The sequence below is a fragment of the Lupinus angustifolius genome, chromosome LG09, assembly GCF_001865875.1.
Source record: "Lupinus angustifolius cultivar Tanjil chromosome LG09, LupAngTanjil_v1.0, whole genome shotgun sequence".
Taxonomy (NCBI): domain Eukaryota; kingdom Viridiplantae; phylum Streptophyta; class Magnoliopsida; order Fabales; family Fabaceae; genus Lupinus; species Lupinus angustifolius.
The window spans coordinates 1,976,144-1,994,630 of record NC_032017.1 but is presented as its reverse complement, the minus strand read 5'-3'; the positions used below and the strand labels follow the sequence as shown (position 1 = coordinate 1,994,630).

The following is an 18,487-nucleotide window of genomic DNA, read 5'->3' as shown; positions in this document are numbered from 1 at the left end:
TATATATATGTATATATATATATATGTATATATATATATATATATATATGTATATATATATATATATGTATATGTATAAGACAAATTTGACCCCACTCTAATATATTTTTTGGATCCACTCTTGGAAGGTATTGAGATTTCTTTCACATTGACTACCAAATCATCATCAGAGGAGGAGGATGATATATATGCTGATTTGTATATTGTTAAGTGGAGCTCCTTGATGATTCCACCAATTGTAATTGCTATGGTGAATATCATTGCCATTGTGTTTGCATTTATTAAGACAATTTATAGTTCATCTGCACAATGGAGTAAATTCATTGGAGGAGCATTCTTTAGTTTCTGGGTTCTTGTTCATTTGTATCCATTTGCAAAAGGGTTGATGGGGAGAACAAGGAAGACACCAACTATTGTGTTTGTTTGGTCAGGTCTCATTGCAATTACCATTTCTCTACTTTGGATTGCCATTAGCCCACCTAAGGTAGGTGGTGGACAAGGTGTAGCAGGTGAATTTCAATTCCCATGAAATACTAATGGTAACTCATTGAGTCCTATTTTATATATAATGTATATTGTTGTAAATTTCCATTTCACATGTCTTGAGTACATATAATAGTAGGAAAAGTAAATGCATTAGGATTGGGCTAGTGGTGAAGGACTTGGGTAGTTTGTATGTCATATGTTTGAATTTCATTGTCACCCTTGTACCAAAGAAAATTAAGAGGAAAAGAAACTCTTTTAGAGGTTTTACAAAAATGTTATGTGGGAAGAATGTTAAAAGGAACATAAATTTAGAGAACTATTTTTAAAGTTGATTGATATTTTGTATATTTTTATATTTATGTTCATGATCTAATCAATCATTAAATACAATTAAAATATTTGCATTTATTTATTTTTAATATAGTTTTTATTTATTTTCATAGATTATATAATAAAGTTATTGATTAAAAATTAGAGACTAATAAGTATTATAATAATGAGAAACATATCTTTTATAATTTTAATCTAAATTTTTCTTGATCATATAATCATTGATAGTAGGATATCAATGACTTAGATAAATCAATCTACATGTAATAGTATTTATTGGATAAACATTAATAGATATCGTTTATTAAATTGCACATGTGATTGCATATATGTATATGATTATTGAATTAACTGAACTGAGAATTTCTAATGGTAAACTGCCTTAAATTGTCAACGGGCAATTCTCAAGAAGAAATAAAATAATTTCCTTTGATATGAAATTGTCATAGTAATTAAGAGGTTATTTATTATACTTTAATTATGAACAGTAATGAGTATGATTAAATTCTTCTAGATTTAATGATTAATCAAGAAGGAACTCATCAACTCTTGATAATAAGTATGAGCTCTAAAATAAAATAAGACTTTCATCAATGTATTAAAATGAGTAAAGAATGTGTCTCTTTAAGTCATTATGACAACTTATTAAAGTTTCATAAGTATATTATACTTTAAAGTTAGTTCAAAAATATAAAATGAAATGAAATATTTTAATTAATGGTCTAATTGTTCTTGAAAGTAAAATATGTATTACTTCATGCTAATTGGTCGTTAAGAAGTGTTGTTAGATGCCAACGTTAATTAATAAAGTAATTTATTACTGGTTTAGTATTGAACCTATCGGATGTCACACACTAACGAGTGTTATAATGTTTCAAGAATAATTATATTGTTTGACAATTAAATTAGAGAATTTAATTTAATTAAATAAATAAGTTTTGGAGAATATTTTTTAATTCTATGCTAGCATCAAAAATTTAAATAATAAAGAAAATATATTCTAAAACCATTTCTATATAGCTTAAAAATAAAATTAAAAAGAATAAATGTGTTTCTTAATAAAATTGTACCATTTTGGTCAACAAATACTTGGAAGAGACACCACCATATGGATTAACATCTGTTATCTCATACTTTATGTTACTCTGTATGCAAAAGATTGGGATTGATTAGAAATAAATTTATTAATAATAATACATTAAATACTTAAAAAACTTAATAAATCTTTTATATTTATTTTTTAGTCCCTAATAATTACTAACTTTATCTTCTCTTATTCTAAAAAGTTCTTTAGCCTCCATGATACTTCACCTCCTCTTTTCCATTTCTTTATTTCTAACTTCACTTGACTTTGACTTGGCAAACTTTTCCATTTCTCTCTTCACCACATGAAACAACTTTGATGGAGAGAGAAACAACAAAGAAAATAACTTTTTTTCTTCTCGGAAAACAATTTTGTCTTGTCGGAATCCACTAATTCATCATCGACATCCATCATCTCCATCTTCCTTCCCTATTCTCTTAATTTTACTTCTAAATTTCTCCTCAATAAAAAATAAAAGCAAAAAACGAAGAGAATTGAGGGAAATATTTTTTTGTTATAGGTTTATAAATATAAGTAGATATGTCCGGTTTAACCGGCATGTGGTTTGGTTTAATTATTGAACCACTGTACCACTATACTAGTATCCTGACCGGTTTGATAATCGATACAGTTTTAACAACCCTGGGTCCAAGTAATATAAGAGTCAATGTCTATTCATTATTTTGATTAGTTACAATATAAGAGTGATTTAAACATCTCATTATAATTATTGATGCGATTTGTAACGAACCAAAAATAATAAATAGATATTGACTTTTATACTATTTGGATTTGTCTTCACAATATAACATATTTTGTTTGACTTAATTATATTCATCATCATTTTTTGTTTATAAAATTACAATCATATTTCTTGCAAGTGTAGTCATTGTAATATATATATAAAATTAGAGGTGATTTGTGTAAATTTACAAAAGGAGAGACAATTTGTATATTTCACTTAAAACTCAATGAATGACACTGCAATTTATTCTAAATTATTTTAAAATATAGATTAGTATTAAAGTTAACTATTATCTATACATTAAAATTTCATATTTCTTTTCATTTCTTTTACCTTTCACTTATACTAAGCAACTCTTAAAATTCACTATCTTTCTCATTATTTTATCTCTAACGATATTCTTCCTTATTTTCTCCAACCATTTTCTATCCTCGACAAAGACAACATTAAAGTGATTGAATAATTATGTGATTAATAAAACAAATAAAATCTAATTCAAATAGGACTACAAACATTCAACATTGTACTATGTTTGAGTGAGACTCCTCTCCATTAGCAAGTAGTGTGTAAAAGTGAACAAAAAGTAACATATATTGACACTTATATCCCTTCTATGTGTAATAATATTACACTTCTACCCTTAAAATACAAAGAAAAAAGTCATTTGTCTCTCCATTACTTGAGAGGAGTCACACTCACTATGTTTCGCCTAGGGACAATGGTACATCTCATACAATTTGTCGCCTCCTTTTCACAGTAAATTGAGATTTTACCGATCAATGAGCCATACAACTGTAATAACTACTAAAATGATAACAATTCGGTATACAACTGTAATAACTAAACCAACAGCCATTTGAAATGGATCATATTTTGAAATGATAGCTACGTTGCATGCCTTAAGAGCAAATATATCATCCTACACCATAAGAAAAGTTATGTATCACATAGTAGTATTTTTTTCTATTAATGATTGGTATACACAAGTGACATATATCAATTTAATGTGGTGTCAGAAGATTTGTATGAGAATATATCATTACTCAAATATTAAAGAAATAAAAAACTGATATACCAAAAACCAATTGGATTGGGAAATCTTAGAGACAAAAATAAGATCCACCTTTAGAAAAGCAATGCATTGGAATCTTCATGATACATGAGTAATCCATGTTCAATAGTAATGCTAAACCACTTACAATATAATTTTACAATTAATTGAAGCAAAACTTTGCCAAGTTATAAGAAATAAGGAACTCCTGTCCTGGGCCCTCTCATCTGGTTGTTCTCTTCTGTTTCAGTGAAAAATTTAACTTCTCTCTCCTGTTACAAGAGAAAAGAGTTAAGTGTTTATAAGCAAAATCCCTCCCTAGAACATTTGTGGGAGGTAAGGCTCATACATTTACCCTCCCTAGAACGCCTACGTGGGAGCCTCATGGCTGCCCTTAACATGATATCAAAGTCATGTCCAAGTCAGAGAGTTGAAATTGGGCTTTTACATAAGGGTACCATCCTAGTTGTTTATGTGAGCATTTATTTCTACTCTTTTTTCTTCATGCTTATTCCTCTAACCTTGGTTAATACTATTTCTTTTATGAAGAAAAAAACCCAACTCTAAGAGACATGTATTCTTCTGTCTCAATCTTTAACATGAAGATCATGCAAGAATATTCACTCTTCGTTCCATCAAGGAAAGAAATCATGGTTTATAAAAATATTACCACTTTACCAGTAATGAGAAATGCAAAAAACCAAAATCACAATATACATCATGAGACCAAATGAAGCATTAGTCAAGATAATTATCAAACATATTTAAAAATAAAACAAGCCTCGGATGACTCACCATATTATCATTGAAACTAAGAATAGAAGCTACATTTCCGCAACGGTAACAGTAATTGGGTGCAGACCATACCTGCAAAATTATAGAACAATTACTCTATTGACGATGTAAATTTCAAATGAGTCTGGTATGCATATTTTTTAAAAGTTAAATACAACAACAATCAAGCCTACGTCCTACAAGGTTGCAAAGTGGATGACTAAGTGATTTGAGGCCATTGAGCTCTATCATAAACCAAGTTTTAGTACATCCATTTTGAGCAAAGTCTTTTGAATTGTTTCTCCTAATATATTCTTAGGTCTTTGTCTATCCCTTTTCTTTTGGTCTTTTGGGGGAGGGGGGGGGTGTCCCCATACCCTTTGGGTGTATGACTAATCCCAACGCAGGAGTATTGAAGCTTCCCCTCCCCTCCTAAAACTGTTATTCCTCCAGTTTGAACCACTGGCATTGCAGACACCCCTCAACTACTGAGCTCAAGCTTGCTTACCAGTTGAACCACCCCTTGTCGGTTTCCTCTACCCCCTTTAATTGGATTATTTCTAACTACAGCCTCTATTGGCCGTCTCACATGATAAAATCACAACAAAAAAAACTGTAAATTAAAAAATGAAATAACATCATCATTTTAATTTTAAATTTTCAAAAGCAGATACTTACAGTTACAAGGCCTTTGTCTTGGAACATATACTTGAGGCCTTCTTGAACAAGTTGGTGCGCTCGACAAACGAGATCAAGATTGTTTATGTGATTGAACTGCATGAAAACAATGTGTTTGTGAAATACACACATAATATACAATTCTGTGAACAATTAACAATTAAATAGATCACCTCAGAGGTGACACGTGATCCAAAAAGCCAACCAGCTCCACGAGGACTGACTGCCCAAGTTTCAATATCTTCAGGATCACTCCACATTAGATCACAAAATGGCCCCTCGTGAGGAATTTCACAGTTCCGGTCAATGACCCTTATCTGGTAAAAATGTATATTACTATCTCTAAACCAATATCTTGAAAATGTCGCATAAGCTAACTTTTAACTATACAAATAAATAACAGTAAATGACCTGACAACAACCTAAAAAGTATTTTTTTAATATAGATAAAAAATTGCAATTGAAAAAAAGAATACATACATAGTAGAAATCCTTGTTCTCTAAGAAACATTTGGTAACCATTAGAGACTAAACAAGGCAAGTACATCAAAATGAAACAACTAAATGATTTCTCAAGACAAACAAAAGCAAGCAGATGAAGTTATTAATTTGTCAGGAAAAAGAAAGGAACAGAAACATAAATGCATCCAATTATTCTCCAGGATTATTAATTTATTTAACTACTGATATTTTCTTCACTGAAGAGTGGAGGGAGCATGGGGCAGAAGGGAGAACCAGCAAGCTAATCTAAATAAATATTTCATATTAAGAAAGCAAAGTCAAAAGGTCTCATATACAAGCACTCAGCTCTACATATGATGTATCCAAACACAGACAGCATAAGGATAGACGTACAAAACATGTCAGTGTAGAAAGTTGCAAATTATTTATTTCACAATATGTAATTAGACATCTGGCTAAAATATGTAAGCAAGTTGATTGGAAATAGTTACACGGGGAATATTTCTTGGTCTGCTTCTACCTCTAACTATCCTCCATATGATCCACTCTTCTCAGTGGGCGCTTATATTGGTTTTCTTCTCGCATGGAAAAAGTTCTCTCTAAAACTTCAATTATTATAACTTTTTCCACAGACAAAATAAGCAAATCCAAACACAGTTTTAAACTTCAATAATATTATGTTTGACTAGCCACTGGGAAGGAAGATAGAGAACCTGATCAATTGTTCGAACGTCCGGAGAAAGGCCGCCATGAACACAAAGTACCTAAGTCAACCAAAGCATAAAAAGACTTTTTTAAAAACAGAATTCGAAATAAAAATAAAAATGATAACGTACTGCCTAAACACATGGGAAATAGAGGAAGTGAGTAAAAGAAATTTACTGTTCCATCTATTATTGCTGAAAGTGTTAGATAGTCAAAAACATCTGTACAATATCGCCAAGCATTAGCATTTCCGTACTTTCTCTGGCATTCATCATAAAATCCATAGACCTGGTAAAACGGTAAATTAACATGAATTAGCATGACAATTTTGACGTTTCTAATTCTAATCTTAGCATTTCCACCATTTTCATCTTATCTATGAGATTGAGCGATAGAAATTCATAAACTTTGACATCTCTTACTACAAATCTACAATAAGAGTAATAAAGCAAAACTAGAATGATAGCTCATACGTCCCTACACCATTGAATCAATTATATAATCAATGGGCTTCTATTCCTTCTAATGTTTTTAAAGTGTAAACAGAACAAAATCTCCTATATCACAATTAGCAATACAGTCCAGCAATTGGATCTGCGTATGGAAAGGCGGATATATGCAAAATAAAAATGCATTAGACATAAATGCATTAGTACATTTCTCTACACACTTACGACCCAGGTTGCTTTACTAAGATGTTTGTAGCCAAGAAGAAGAAAAATGACACAAGGCACTCATTTGGATGAGCTAATTAGGGTTTTTAAAAACGCCTTATACCTTATGTCTAAATAACTAGGAGCATTTTACATTTTTCAGCATGCTTGGATCAGCTTTAAAAAAAAATAAGATAGGTCTCACTTGCTCTTGATGTTACCTATCACGTATAAATCTTCAAAGTAGTAGGAATAGCCAAAGTGGCACATGAAGCATTAAGGCCATAGCTTCTTCCAAGTCTAACATAATTTGTGAATTGTGACTATAACGAAGGACTAAAAATATTAAGAGAAATGGATGATTGCAAAGTATATAAAGCTAAAAATTCAAAAGAATTATTTCATGTTTCCTGAACATATCCAACCAAACACTTCAGCAACACTTTTCTTCCAAAGTAATTTACTATGTATGATAATAAAAACTAAATATTGCGAGAAGCAATGACATTGACAACACATGCAGAGAAGTTTAAATATGGCCTATAACCGCTCAACTGTCGATGCATTATGCTGAATTACTGATAACCAAAACATACATCCGTGCAATTCAAAAGGCAAGGAAGAACACGATTACCCCACAATATATCAAAGGCTTAGCCAACTTTCACTAAGTTTAAGAGTGTCAAGTTCCTGACTTCCTGGCAGTAATGCATGGGCCCAAAAACAAATCAGGTAACCAATAACAAAATCCCACTCAATCTAATTTTAAGTTTCACATACTGTGTTGCAGCAACCTGATTTCCACTTTCCTTATTCACAATCTCAAACATCAATCTATGGAAGACGAGATGCTATTTGAACTTGAGCTACATCTGATATCAAGGCCATTTTCAAACCTAAACAACAATTTCTAACCCTTCATTGTAAAATCAGAAAAATTCCTAGCAAGTACAGTCTTCTAGATAACATAATTCTGGATACAAAATTTCAAAAGCAATATATTTTAAATTGACAAGGGCTTAACTCAATTGCTTCATTGAACCTTGCCACTAATTGGACTTTGAAACTAATCTTGTCTCAATAAATCCAACAGCACAGGAAATGCAGAAAATGACACAGCAAGATGACATGCAATAAAGTCATGCATATAATCACATCACAAGCTTTATCTAACGTTAGAATTGGCATATGCTAAAATCAATGAATGGTAAGTAACTTGTCCATAGCCCTCCTCTAATGTGTAGGTTGTTTTTTATAATCAAATTTAAAAGTCAAGAATTATTCATGCTATAATTATGGTGGCGTGCAATGAAGTCATACATACAATCACATCAGAAATGCATTTTAAGCTTTAGAATAGCATCCTAAAATGACACGATGCAGAAATCTTCAATGTGCCCCCTCTTTAGCATAAGATGCTTACTTAAAATTAATTCCTACAATCCTAAAAAGATAATGTCAAGCACAATAGCAAAGTACACGATAGCAGAAAAGTGTACCTGTGTTAGTTGTCTACTTTCATGGTTTCCACGTAGAAGCGTAATATTAGCTGGGTATCTATGAAATTAATCAAAAATAAAAGCACGCATAAATAAAAAGAAAAGTAATTGTAAAATCACAACATCACAAAAGCTCTAACATTTGAGATCCAAAGTCGAAAAATTACAACCACTAGGAAGCAACCACACCTTAAAATTCCTCTTGAATGCTTCCAACGTCAAGATAAAACAACCAAATGACATTATGAATAACACAGCAAGTTAAAACATATGCATGAAAATAATATACCTAGCTTTTAGTAGCAAGAGGATTGTGAACACTTCAAGACTATTATAACCCCGATCAACAAAGTCTCCCTGCCACACATTTTGAAAGGTATAGCACTCATAGATGGATAAAAAAGGGCAGCTCAGTGCACAAGACTCCCCTAGTAGGGTCTCGGGAGTCGGGAGGTAGAAATATGCCGCCTTACCCCACACAAACATAGAACCATGCACCAGCCACCGAGTCTGTGCCGTGGCACGGTACTATCTAGCCACTAGACCATTGGTGCTTGATGATAAAACAGTAAAAATGCCTAATCACTCACATCATCCACGTGTTTGGGAGAAGTGTAGGACATACCATAAAAATGTAATTTGTCTCCGGCACATGACCCCCGGTCTGGAAAAGTTTCATTAGATCATGAAACTGACCATGAATGTCACCACAAACAGTTACTGGACTATTAACAGGCTGCACATTAGACTCCTCAATAAGGATCTCTTTGACCTGACACATAAATTATCAGTTTAAATAATACCATCATTAATATATGCAAGTTTCACTCTATAAAGTGCAGTTACCATAACCCCCAGCTGAAAAAGTCCACGAGGGGATCCACTTACTCCGCATTCTAGCCTTCAATTCTAGGAAAATCCAATTGTTTGAATTAGTGAGCAGATCTAAATCATGTCCCTAAAATTGATGGTTAGGATGGGGAGTAAGTTTAAAAAACTTACTCTTGGAATTCTCGGATTAAGTGGATCCCCATTCAACTATTTTATTCATAAATACAAGAGGATAATAAATCCTGGAGAATTAAGAAAAAAACGAAAGTTGGATATAAAGTGAGAAGCAAGAAGTAAAACAAAAAACATGAATCAAAATATGCTAAACTCTACGCAGATCAGCAATTAACAATAGATTCAAAAGGGAAGAAATCTTCTTCTGTCCCGTGTTAGTTCATGTGTCATTTCCAGTAAAAAACACTTAATTATTAAACTTTTAAATTAAATATATTTTTTGAACCAACCATGGCAAATGACACATGAACTCTAGAAGCGAGAGATAGAGAGTATAGATGAGAAGTGAGAGTAATTGAAAATAGAAACCCTAAAGCGTAAAACGAAGAAAGTGAAGGGAATATACATATTCGCAAAGAAGTTGAAGCTCGTCTTCGAGGAGGTGTTGGCCATCTTTAACCTTCGAGATCCATTGATCCAAATCCATCTCTCTCTCTCGCTCTCTCTCTCTCTCTCTCAGTCACTTTCTCTCTGTCTTCTTTCTTCTGATAATGCAAACAGCAGGACTGCTAAAGGAAATGAGGGCACTGCTGCTAGGGTGCCACCAGTCAACAACAAACACCTATCTACTGTCTTGTTCTGAACCACTTTCTTAGCATCTATATTTTCTTTCCATTTTATTAGATTCAACACTCACTTTTCTATTAATTTAATTCCTAAACATGCTCAAATGTAAATTAAAATAGTTTCCCTCAAATTTCACTCAAAATGCTAAAAATCATAGATGTGGAAATAGTACTATGCTAGTTGATCGAATCGGAAAATCGGTTAAATAGTCTTCATATCAGTATAATATAATAATTATATTGGTCATGCAATTTAATTAGTTAAAATTGGCAAAAACCGATCATAACTGTCAGTTTTTATTTAAATCGTACAGATCATACCAATCATTTTTATTTAAAATTATAAAAAAAATTATGAAGGTGACTTATTTTTATTAAAATGTTGTTGTAGACGATTAAACACACAACTAATACATTCATTTATACTTCTAAAATATAATTTATCACGAAATCAAACATTCTGTTTTAAGAAATGATGTAAGTAAAAAAAATTATAAACTTGTTTATTAGTTTTTTCATTATTAATGTTAGTTTAATACATATAGTATATAATTTACTAGTATGTAGTTTAATTAGTAAACCATTGATTGAACAGATGTACCACCATATCAATGTTCTTATTAGTTTGATGATCGGTATAATATTGTTAACATTACTAAAAATAATTAAATTTAACCACGTTTGATGTGATAAGTTTTTTAACTTTTCTAGAAATCAAATTGGTACATATAATATTTTTTTGGGATTAAAATAGTTATTTACCCATGTTGTTATGGAAGTAAAAATTATTTAAATTTCTTAAATATTTAATTTTATTTTGTTTTTATTTTTTTATCGTTTGGAAAAGAAAAATGATAAATTATCTTATAAAATGGCCTACATTTTTTCCTACATGAACATCAAGAACGTGGTATGTATTACAAGATAATATTTTTGTTTATTATTACTATTCTAAGTTTACAATTGAAGCATATCATTTTTGTTTTGGATAGGTAATTTTGATGTTGGCATAGATAAACACAAAAAAGGGGTTGAATTTTTTTTATTTAGTCTTTTAGAAAATAATTATTTCATAGAATGTTGCTTTGCATGTCTCACTTAGGTCAGTCATCCCTAACGACTCTCATAGAATTGCGCCTGCTTTAGATGATGATGCATTCGTTCATTCGGTTCCGAGGCGGACAGACCCTCGCCATATCTTCACTCGAGTAGTGAAGAAGGGCATTTGTCGTGGGCTAGACCTTATCGTCGTGGAGGCAGACCGCCGCGTATCGGGCTAAGCGGGAGGCTAGAACACGAAGGAGTGGTAGGACGATCGAGGAGATTAGTGAGTTGGAGGAGGAGGATGAGGATGAGAGGACGATCCCCAATGAAGTGTGGTACTCTGCCGATGTCATGGTCCCAATCCCGGAGCATGCTATCACCCTATCTACCGAGAAGCATCAAGCGAGAGAGGAGTTTGTGCCTTATCTCCCATTAATCATCATCGATGCCAACACCGAGGTGGAGGAGGACCCTGATGAGCCCGAGTCTACAGACTCTGGTGTAGCATAGATTTCTTAGTTGTTGGTTATTGGATGACTATATTATGGACCCCATTTACTTTTGACGACTCTAACATAATTTTGGATGCCTCTGATTCAGTTGTATTTTAAGTATGGTTTGTACTATTTGGGAGGCTACTGCTCAAACACCTGACATTCATTTTGGACACTTAGCCATCGCACATCAGGCTATGATGAACTAGATGGTTAAGTAGTTTGACTTATTTTGTGAAAACTAATAAGAGAAGGTATCACATGTTATTTAGTTTTTAAATTCGCTTATCACTCAAGTTTTGAATTTCCACAAAGTTTCAACATGTGATGTTTCGAAATGGGAAGTTTTGAGAAAAAGGAATCGACTAAGTTAAGCATATTTTTATAATCACTTATCAACATTTTTAACATCACATTACCAAGTTTTCGGTTTGACCTTTCACTTGTAACATCTTTTTCAAAAAAAAAAAGCCTTCAATTTACCGATCTTTGAATTAATTCATTTAAACTTTTCATTAAAATAATGATATCTTTAATTATTATTTTGGATGGCATTTTGAGGCATTACAACTTAACATTTCAAATTGACTTTCCTAACATATATAACTTTGTACACATTTGAAAAAAAACACTTCCTTTGAACTATGTGTTTCAGATTAAGAACATCTTATATAACAATAATCATGAACATATTTTGCTTCTCAAATTTAATTCTTGTTATTCATCAAAATAATGAGAAAAATCTAAGTGATGACACAACCCAAATTAATTTTGATTGAAAAAGTATATGTGAACCTTCGTCAGAGATACTAGAAAATGACCATTCTAGTAGAAAGCTTAAGTGTTTGGATGTTTATGAGTTGAAGGTTGGTAACTAAACTATTGAATTAGAAAACAAAAGAAGTAAGATCAAAGATGGACTATTGGATGGTAAGAAATGGGATGGTGGATTTCAAATTGTCCCACAACCAATGATGTTTGATAAACCAACTGCTCGACACCATGAAGGGTTATTAGCCCAATGGGAAGTCCCTAAAATCGGCTCAGGTATGAAGGAAGGAGAACACTTCTCAGAATATGCACTAAGCAATATGTTAAAACAAAGCATTCAAGTTTTTTTATTTAGAAAAATGAGTCAAGTATTAGGAGAACCTACTTAGACAAGAAGACAACCCCTATAAATGGAGTGCACGTACTAAGAAAGCATTAGATGTCTTGTCCCCCAGTGAGTGCTTTTGGGTCAAGGAAGAGGCAAATCTTGAATGGTCATACAATCATGATAAAAAACTTGTGTTCAATGTAGAAGGATCTATAACCCCAAGGGACCACATATCCTGATGTGAACCTCAAAGAGCCTAACCTTGATATTGATGGCCTTGAAGGCATAAGTGATCCTATGACTAGGGCTAGGGCAAAAAGGACTCAAAATGCCCTTGGACAACTCATAATGTTGATCCATGATGATGAGTCAAAGATAGCCCAAGGGGGTGTAAAGATGCTCACTAGCATCTTGGTCTATGGTTCTGACCGAGTCAAGGATGGATCAGGCCATGCGCACGAGATAGGCCACGGGCTTGACTCAGGCGCCAAAATTGGCCCTAACATGGAGCCAGACAGACGCATGAGGCATGAAACCTGACTGAGACAACTCTAACCGAGTTGAGGTCTCTAGTGCATCCAGTGTTGCACCAGTTGCTGGACCAAACTGGCCTGGCCAGAAAATCTGATCGAGGCGCATGCGCCTAGTGTGCCGCATCAGGCACTGGGCATAGCCTGACCGAATCATGCCTAGCCAATTTAATTAGCATTGAGCAATTTTAATTTTTATAATAAATGTGTGGGCTAACTTTCGTCCAACACTTAGTTAATTTAATTCAAGTGTTTTAATCATAAACCTGCCCATAAAAAAATGACCAGAATGAAAAATGGCTCGTGGATGACTAAGTCAAGCCTAAAAGTGTAACCAACACTTTAATGTTTTGACCAACTTATAATTTTCGTGAACCAAAGTCATTCTAACTTAGTCTAATATTATTTAGCAGGTAAATAAAGACTATTGTAGCCGTTGGAGGAAGATTGCTCGAATGGAATCAAAATATGACCGTAGATGAGCTTAATGGAGCATTTATGAGGCTTAAACACCTTGTCTGGACTGTTGGAGCTAAATTTACCTGAGCGCATTTCATCCAGAGGGATCCTAAGTTAATTTCAGAGCTGTTGGAGCAAAGATGCTCGTGTGGAATTAGCATTTGGCCGTTGGAGACCTTAATGGTGCATTATGCACATGTTCTAGCCGTTTGCAGCCTACCATATTGTTATATTATTTAGTTATTATCTATTAAATGACTAAAATTATATTATTATATTTTTATGTCTAAGAAGAGTTATCTTGATCCTATGCATCTGCATGTGCAATAGAAATCAAGATTTACATAGTTCTTGGGTAAAATATATTTGGTTGGTTGTGATGTTTCTTAATTTTAAAGATTAAGAGACAATAAACAACCCATAATAGTTCATCATCTCCACCTCAAAAGAAGTAATAGCCCTATGTACCTTACTTTATCTCAAGTCAAGGATGAAGAAAGTACAATATTGAATACTTATGCTATTCTAGCAAATAAAGATTTTTATTATTATTAAGATAAAGGAAATTCCAATATTTATTATCATCCACATGTCTACTCCAAGAAAGAGAATTAATAATCATATATCCACTATCACATTTCAACTTGAAGGATAAAAGATAAAATCATAGTTGTTATTGTCAAATATGCTAAAGGTCCCAATTTTATTCCTGAATCACTGATTACTATTAAAAGGATATTCCTGAATCACTGATCACTATATCAAAGATATTTTATTAACAAAACTACTCCTATTATAGTTATAGAAGAAGTAGACAGAGAAATTACAATACAATTCTTTCTATTTACATTATTTTTCATAAAACTTGCCATATTATGCTCCTGCTTCACAAGTCAGGATAAGCACTAAAAACTACATAGTACTTGCACAAAGGTAAAAGATGAAAGATCACTGAAAGTGCAAATAGAAAAATAAACTTAGTATCTTACTAGTTGGCTCATACAAATACCTTCTACTTGTAACTTATTTGGTAGAGAAGATTATATGGGTAGGGGATGCCATATGATAACAGTGATATACACTTAAATCACTTAACAAAACCCAAATTGAGGATGCCAAATGAAGTGTTAGGCCAAGATTTGTCCTTTGCCTTCATTAGCAACACTCTGGTCCAAGCAACCCAGCCTTCCCAAGAAGTCCTCTTGTCCCATGGAGATCCCCATTCCAGCAAAAGGGTCAGTCCTCTCTCTGCATGTTTCTCAGCTTCTTCAAATCTCCCATTTGTCAAATAAACCTGACTTAATACAACATATGGTTCTCCAACAAATGGGTTTTTCTTAATAGACCCAACCAATAACTCCTCAGCCCTCTCCAACCCTTCACTAGAAACATCACAAACAGCTTCCCAGTATAAATCCCTTGCAGTTATTTGATCTCCGGCATCTAAAACCGTTGTGCAGTTATTAAAAACCGGTGGTAATGGCAGCTCAATATTTTCATCTCTGTCATAATCAACAGCCAACTCAACTCTCTTCTTTATATTCTCTTGAATGAAAATCTCTTCCTCCCTCACAATCAAAGTGTATATTGCTCCCATCCTAGAAATCGAGTTCAGCCATAGACCAGGCTTGCCATCTCCTGGCCAAAGACCCCAATAATTGTTCCCAGAAAACTCAAGCCTACCATTAACATTGTCAAACAACACATCCTGAAAACTATATAACTGATCACAGAAATCTGCCATAGTCATCATTAGGAAAATAGCCACCACCCTTCTTGAAACATGGACATCTTCACCTGTACACGGATTCAATACAATACACATCAAAGAGGGACCAAATATATGAATGAATAAATTCAATAAAAAAAGTCATTCCTAACAATCATAAAACGTGTCCCCTAGAGATAAAAAAATCTCAACTCTGTCCTCAACAAATCTCAAATGCCGCGATTATGATCAATGTGATTGTTGTTATGCATATTGTGGCCTTGTGATTAAAAAATATTTTAGAATTTGATGTGGCCTAAATTTAATTTACTGTCATTGTGTTACATCTCGATGTAGCCCCATTACATCTCGATGTAGCCCCATTACCATCTTCATTAAAATTGTGGTAAAGCAGCACAACCCTGACTGCAATTTTAAAAGAGTGATGTGGAGTCTGGAAGGAGTGAGACTCCTCTCCATTAATGAAGATGTAAGTACTATGTAAAAGTAAAGAAAAGGCAACACACATTGACATTCATATCCCTTTTATTTAAAAGGATATTATATTTTTACCCTTAAAATACAAAGGAAAAAGTCATTTGTCTCTCCATTACTTGAGAGGGGTCTCACTTGACTATTTTGCACCCAGTTTGAGCTTTAATATGAAATTAAAAACTTTACTATTTACACTAAAAAGTATATGCATTTTGATGTTTGTTTTAGTGTTATATATACACAACTATCTTGAAAACTATATTCTGAGGGCTAACCTGTACGAATGTGCTTAACTTTTATTCCTTGAACAGGAACAAGAGCGAGTAGTTTCTTCCTCCAAGTTTCTTCTCCATTAAAGAGACCCTTCTCCTTGGCATTCCTAAGAGATATATGAGACTCATTAAGATGTTCCACAAGTTCTCCATCATCATAATGAAACAAGAGATTATCGTGTATAACTTGTTGTCTCGGAACAACACAGAACAAGTGGATCAACCGCTCCGCTTCTTCTCCAACGTGTCCACGAACCACGTCGCGGCCAGTGGAAGGGTCAAAGATTGCGAGGTTAACATAAGAATTGGAGTAAGCTGAGTGAAAGAGACCACAGAGGCAGACTAAGTCAGAAGCTTTCCAAATCTTGAGGATTCGGTATATGTCGAGGAGATGGTCGAGGAAACTGCCGTGCTTGTGCCAGCACTCGCCGGCGCCGACGGAGCGAAGGAGGGAGATGAGGGATGGGAGGTTGGTGTTGATGGAGTGGAGCTCGCCGCGGAGGAAAGGACGAGCTGAGTCTAGGAGCTTTTCGAGGGTTTGGTGGGTTTGAGGTGTGGTGACTGAGAGTGAAGATGGCATGGTGTGATGTTCGGTGAAGAAGATGAAGAAGAAGAGTAGTGTGGTACTGAACTAGTTAAGTAGACGACAACATTGGTATAACAACTTAATAAGTTCACTCATTGATAAATGGGGTCACATGTTTCTAAAATAAGTGTCCCAAAATCAGTGTGTTTCCATGTCCTAAATCAATAGGATTTTTCCAAGTAATACACATATGTTAGTTTAAGTTTTTAAATTTTTCTTTTTTAATGAAGTGTCAATTTTTTATTGGACTGAGACAGGAATGGCACAGGTGATCTGTGTCCCTCATTGCTTCCCTATTCTCACGGAATAGAGATCACCTGTCCCAAATTGGTATCCCAATTCTGTCTCAGCCACTTGTATGAGACACATGTATTCAATAAATTATTTTTATAAATTAAATTAAATTGAATGATTATTTTTCGTATGTTTGCAAATATTGATTGGCTAGGAACACCGGAACACAAAAGGGAGGGACAGACGATCCCGGTTCATTCTCACGTACATTCCAGCTTTAAAACAAGGAAAGATAGAAATATCACAAATAGAAATGATATGAACCATACAATTGGTTAGCTCTAGCACATTGACAGAATGTCTTCTAATTTTAACCCATAATGTAGTAGGACAATGATCACCTGTCCCACAATTTTCCTGTCTCCTTGTGCCAGACCAATCAAACATCACAAAATAATATTAAAATATTAATTTATGTTTTTATAATTTTTTTTTAAATGAATGAAGCTCTATGATTGGCTTGATATACCAAATGAAACATGTGATCTCATCCCAAATGTAGTCCTCGTGCCAGATGACTTTTGACTAACTTCATTTGGGCCTATTATTTTTATTCTCCACTTTATCATTGCCCAACTTAACATGAATAACCTTTTCTTCAAGGTTGAAAATTTGGGCTGAATACATTGGAGCAAGGCCCGCTTCAAGAAGAACATTTTGGGCAGCTATGGTCCCATGATCGTGTTTGTGAGAGGGCTTGGAGTGTGACAGCTGTGTTGCACAATTGGCTTTTCCAAATTAATGGATAGTGCAAATGGAAGGAGTGTCAAGCGAGAATTGATTCTTTTGAACCAATGGAGGGGATGCCTTTCCCCAAAGACCTGAGACACATGGTTCTATAGAGTGGTCCTGCCAAAATGAGGAAATACATTTTGTGGGAAACTCTCCAAGGCAGAACTATCAAAATAATTACCTTTAAGTGGTAAAAATCAGTTTTAGAGAAACTAGTCTTGGAGGCAAGATCTTCCTCAAAAACAACTTTTCTATCCTCGGAACAATCAATTCCAACACCCCACCCAGGATAAGAGCATAAAATTAGAAGATACTCTAAACCAGTTTATGTAAATGACAATGTCAAATCAGAAGAATACCGATGCTTCTCTAAGGAACATGGAGATACAGATTGGGCAACTGACCAAACAATTAGCTGAAAATTAGAAATCAACATTCTCAGCTGATACATAAGTAAATCTGAGAGAACATGGTAATGCAATCATGAGTAGGGGTGTAAAAATTCGGTTTGGTTCAGTTTTTGGTGCATTTTAGTGACCGAGCCGATAAAAAATATATGGTTCGGTTCCGCTCAATTAACTGCAAATTTAACTATAATAACCGAACCGAACCGAACCGCTCTTGAATGGTTCGGTTCGGTTCGGTTCCACGGTTTTTCCATTTACTTTTTTATAAA

The 18,487-nt window shown here is 33.7% G+C and overlaps 3 protein-coding genes across 7 annotated transcripts in view; 1 reads left to right on the top strand and 2 right to left on the bottom strand.

The window, feature by feature from the left end:
* LOC109356011 (cellulose synthase-like protein D4) overlaps positions 1-753 on the top strand; it is a 7,028-nt gene extending 6,275 nt beyond the window's left edge. For both annotated transcript variants that reach the window (XM_019599329.1, XM_019599328.1), the window contains one exon: positions 129-753. In XM_019599329.1, coding sequence (XP_019454874.1) covers positions 129-529 — 401 coding nt within the window. In that variant the 3' untranslated portion in view covers positions 530-753. The remainder of the gene's footprint in view (positions 1-128) is intronic.
* LOC109356551 (phytochrome-associated serine/threonine-protein phosphatase) lies at positions 3,717-12,078 on the bottom strand. 2 transcript variants are annotated; one of them, XM_019599925.1, is made up of 11 exons: positions 12,073-12,078; positions 9,879-9,961; positions 9,093-9,239; positions 8,757-8,824; positions 8,468-8,525; positions 6,493-6,603; positions 6,324-6,374; positions 5,322-5,465; positions 5,149-5,244; positions 4,492-4,563; positions 3,717-3,968 (listed from the first exon to the last, which is right to left on the bottom strand). In XM_019599925.1, the coding sequence occupies exons 2-11, from the start codon at positions 9,957-9,959 to the stop codon at positions 3,885-3,887; spliced, it is 912 nt and encodes a 303-aa protein (XP_019455470.1). In that variant the 5' UTR covers positions 9,960-9,961; positions 12,073-12,078; the 3' UTR covers positions 3,717-3,884. The 2 variants fall into 2 exon arrangements, with proteins under 2 accessions (XP_019455470.1, XP_019455469.1); XM_019599924.1 differs by lacking the exon at positions 12,073-12,078 and adding an exon at positions 10,118-10,122 and having other exon boundaries at positions 9,879-9,967.
* On the bottom strand, positions 14,536-16,865 carry LOC109356548. 3 transcript variants are annotated; one of them, XR_002108754.1, is made up of 3 exons: positions 16,203-16,864; positions 14,747-15,521; positions 14,536-14,633 (listed from the first exon to the last, which is right to left on the bottom strand). XR_002108754.1 is itself a non-coding variant. In XM_019599922.1 (3 exons), the coding sequence occupies exons 1-3, from the start codon at positions 16,777-16,779 to the stop codon at positions 14,812-14,814; spliced, it is 1,254 nt and encodes a 417-aa protein (XP_019455467.1). In that variant the 5' UTR covers positions 16,780-16,865; the 3' UTR covers positions 14,677-14,811. The 3 variants fall into 3 exon arrangements, 2 of the variants coding, with proteins under 2 accessions (XP_019455467.1, XP_019455466.1); XM_019599922.1 differs by lacking the exon at positions 14,536-14,633 and having other exon boundaries at positions 14,677-15,521; positions 16,203-16,725; positions 16,759-16,865; XM_019599921.1 differs by lacking the exon at positions 14,536-14,633 and having other exon boundaries at positions 14,677-15,521.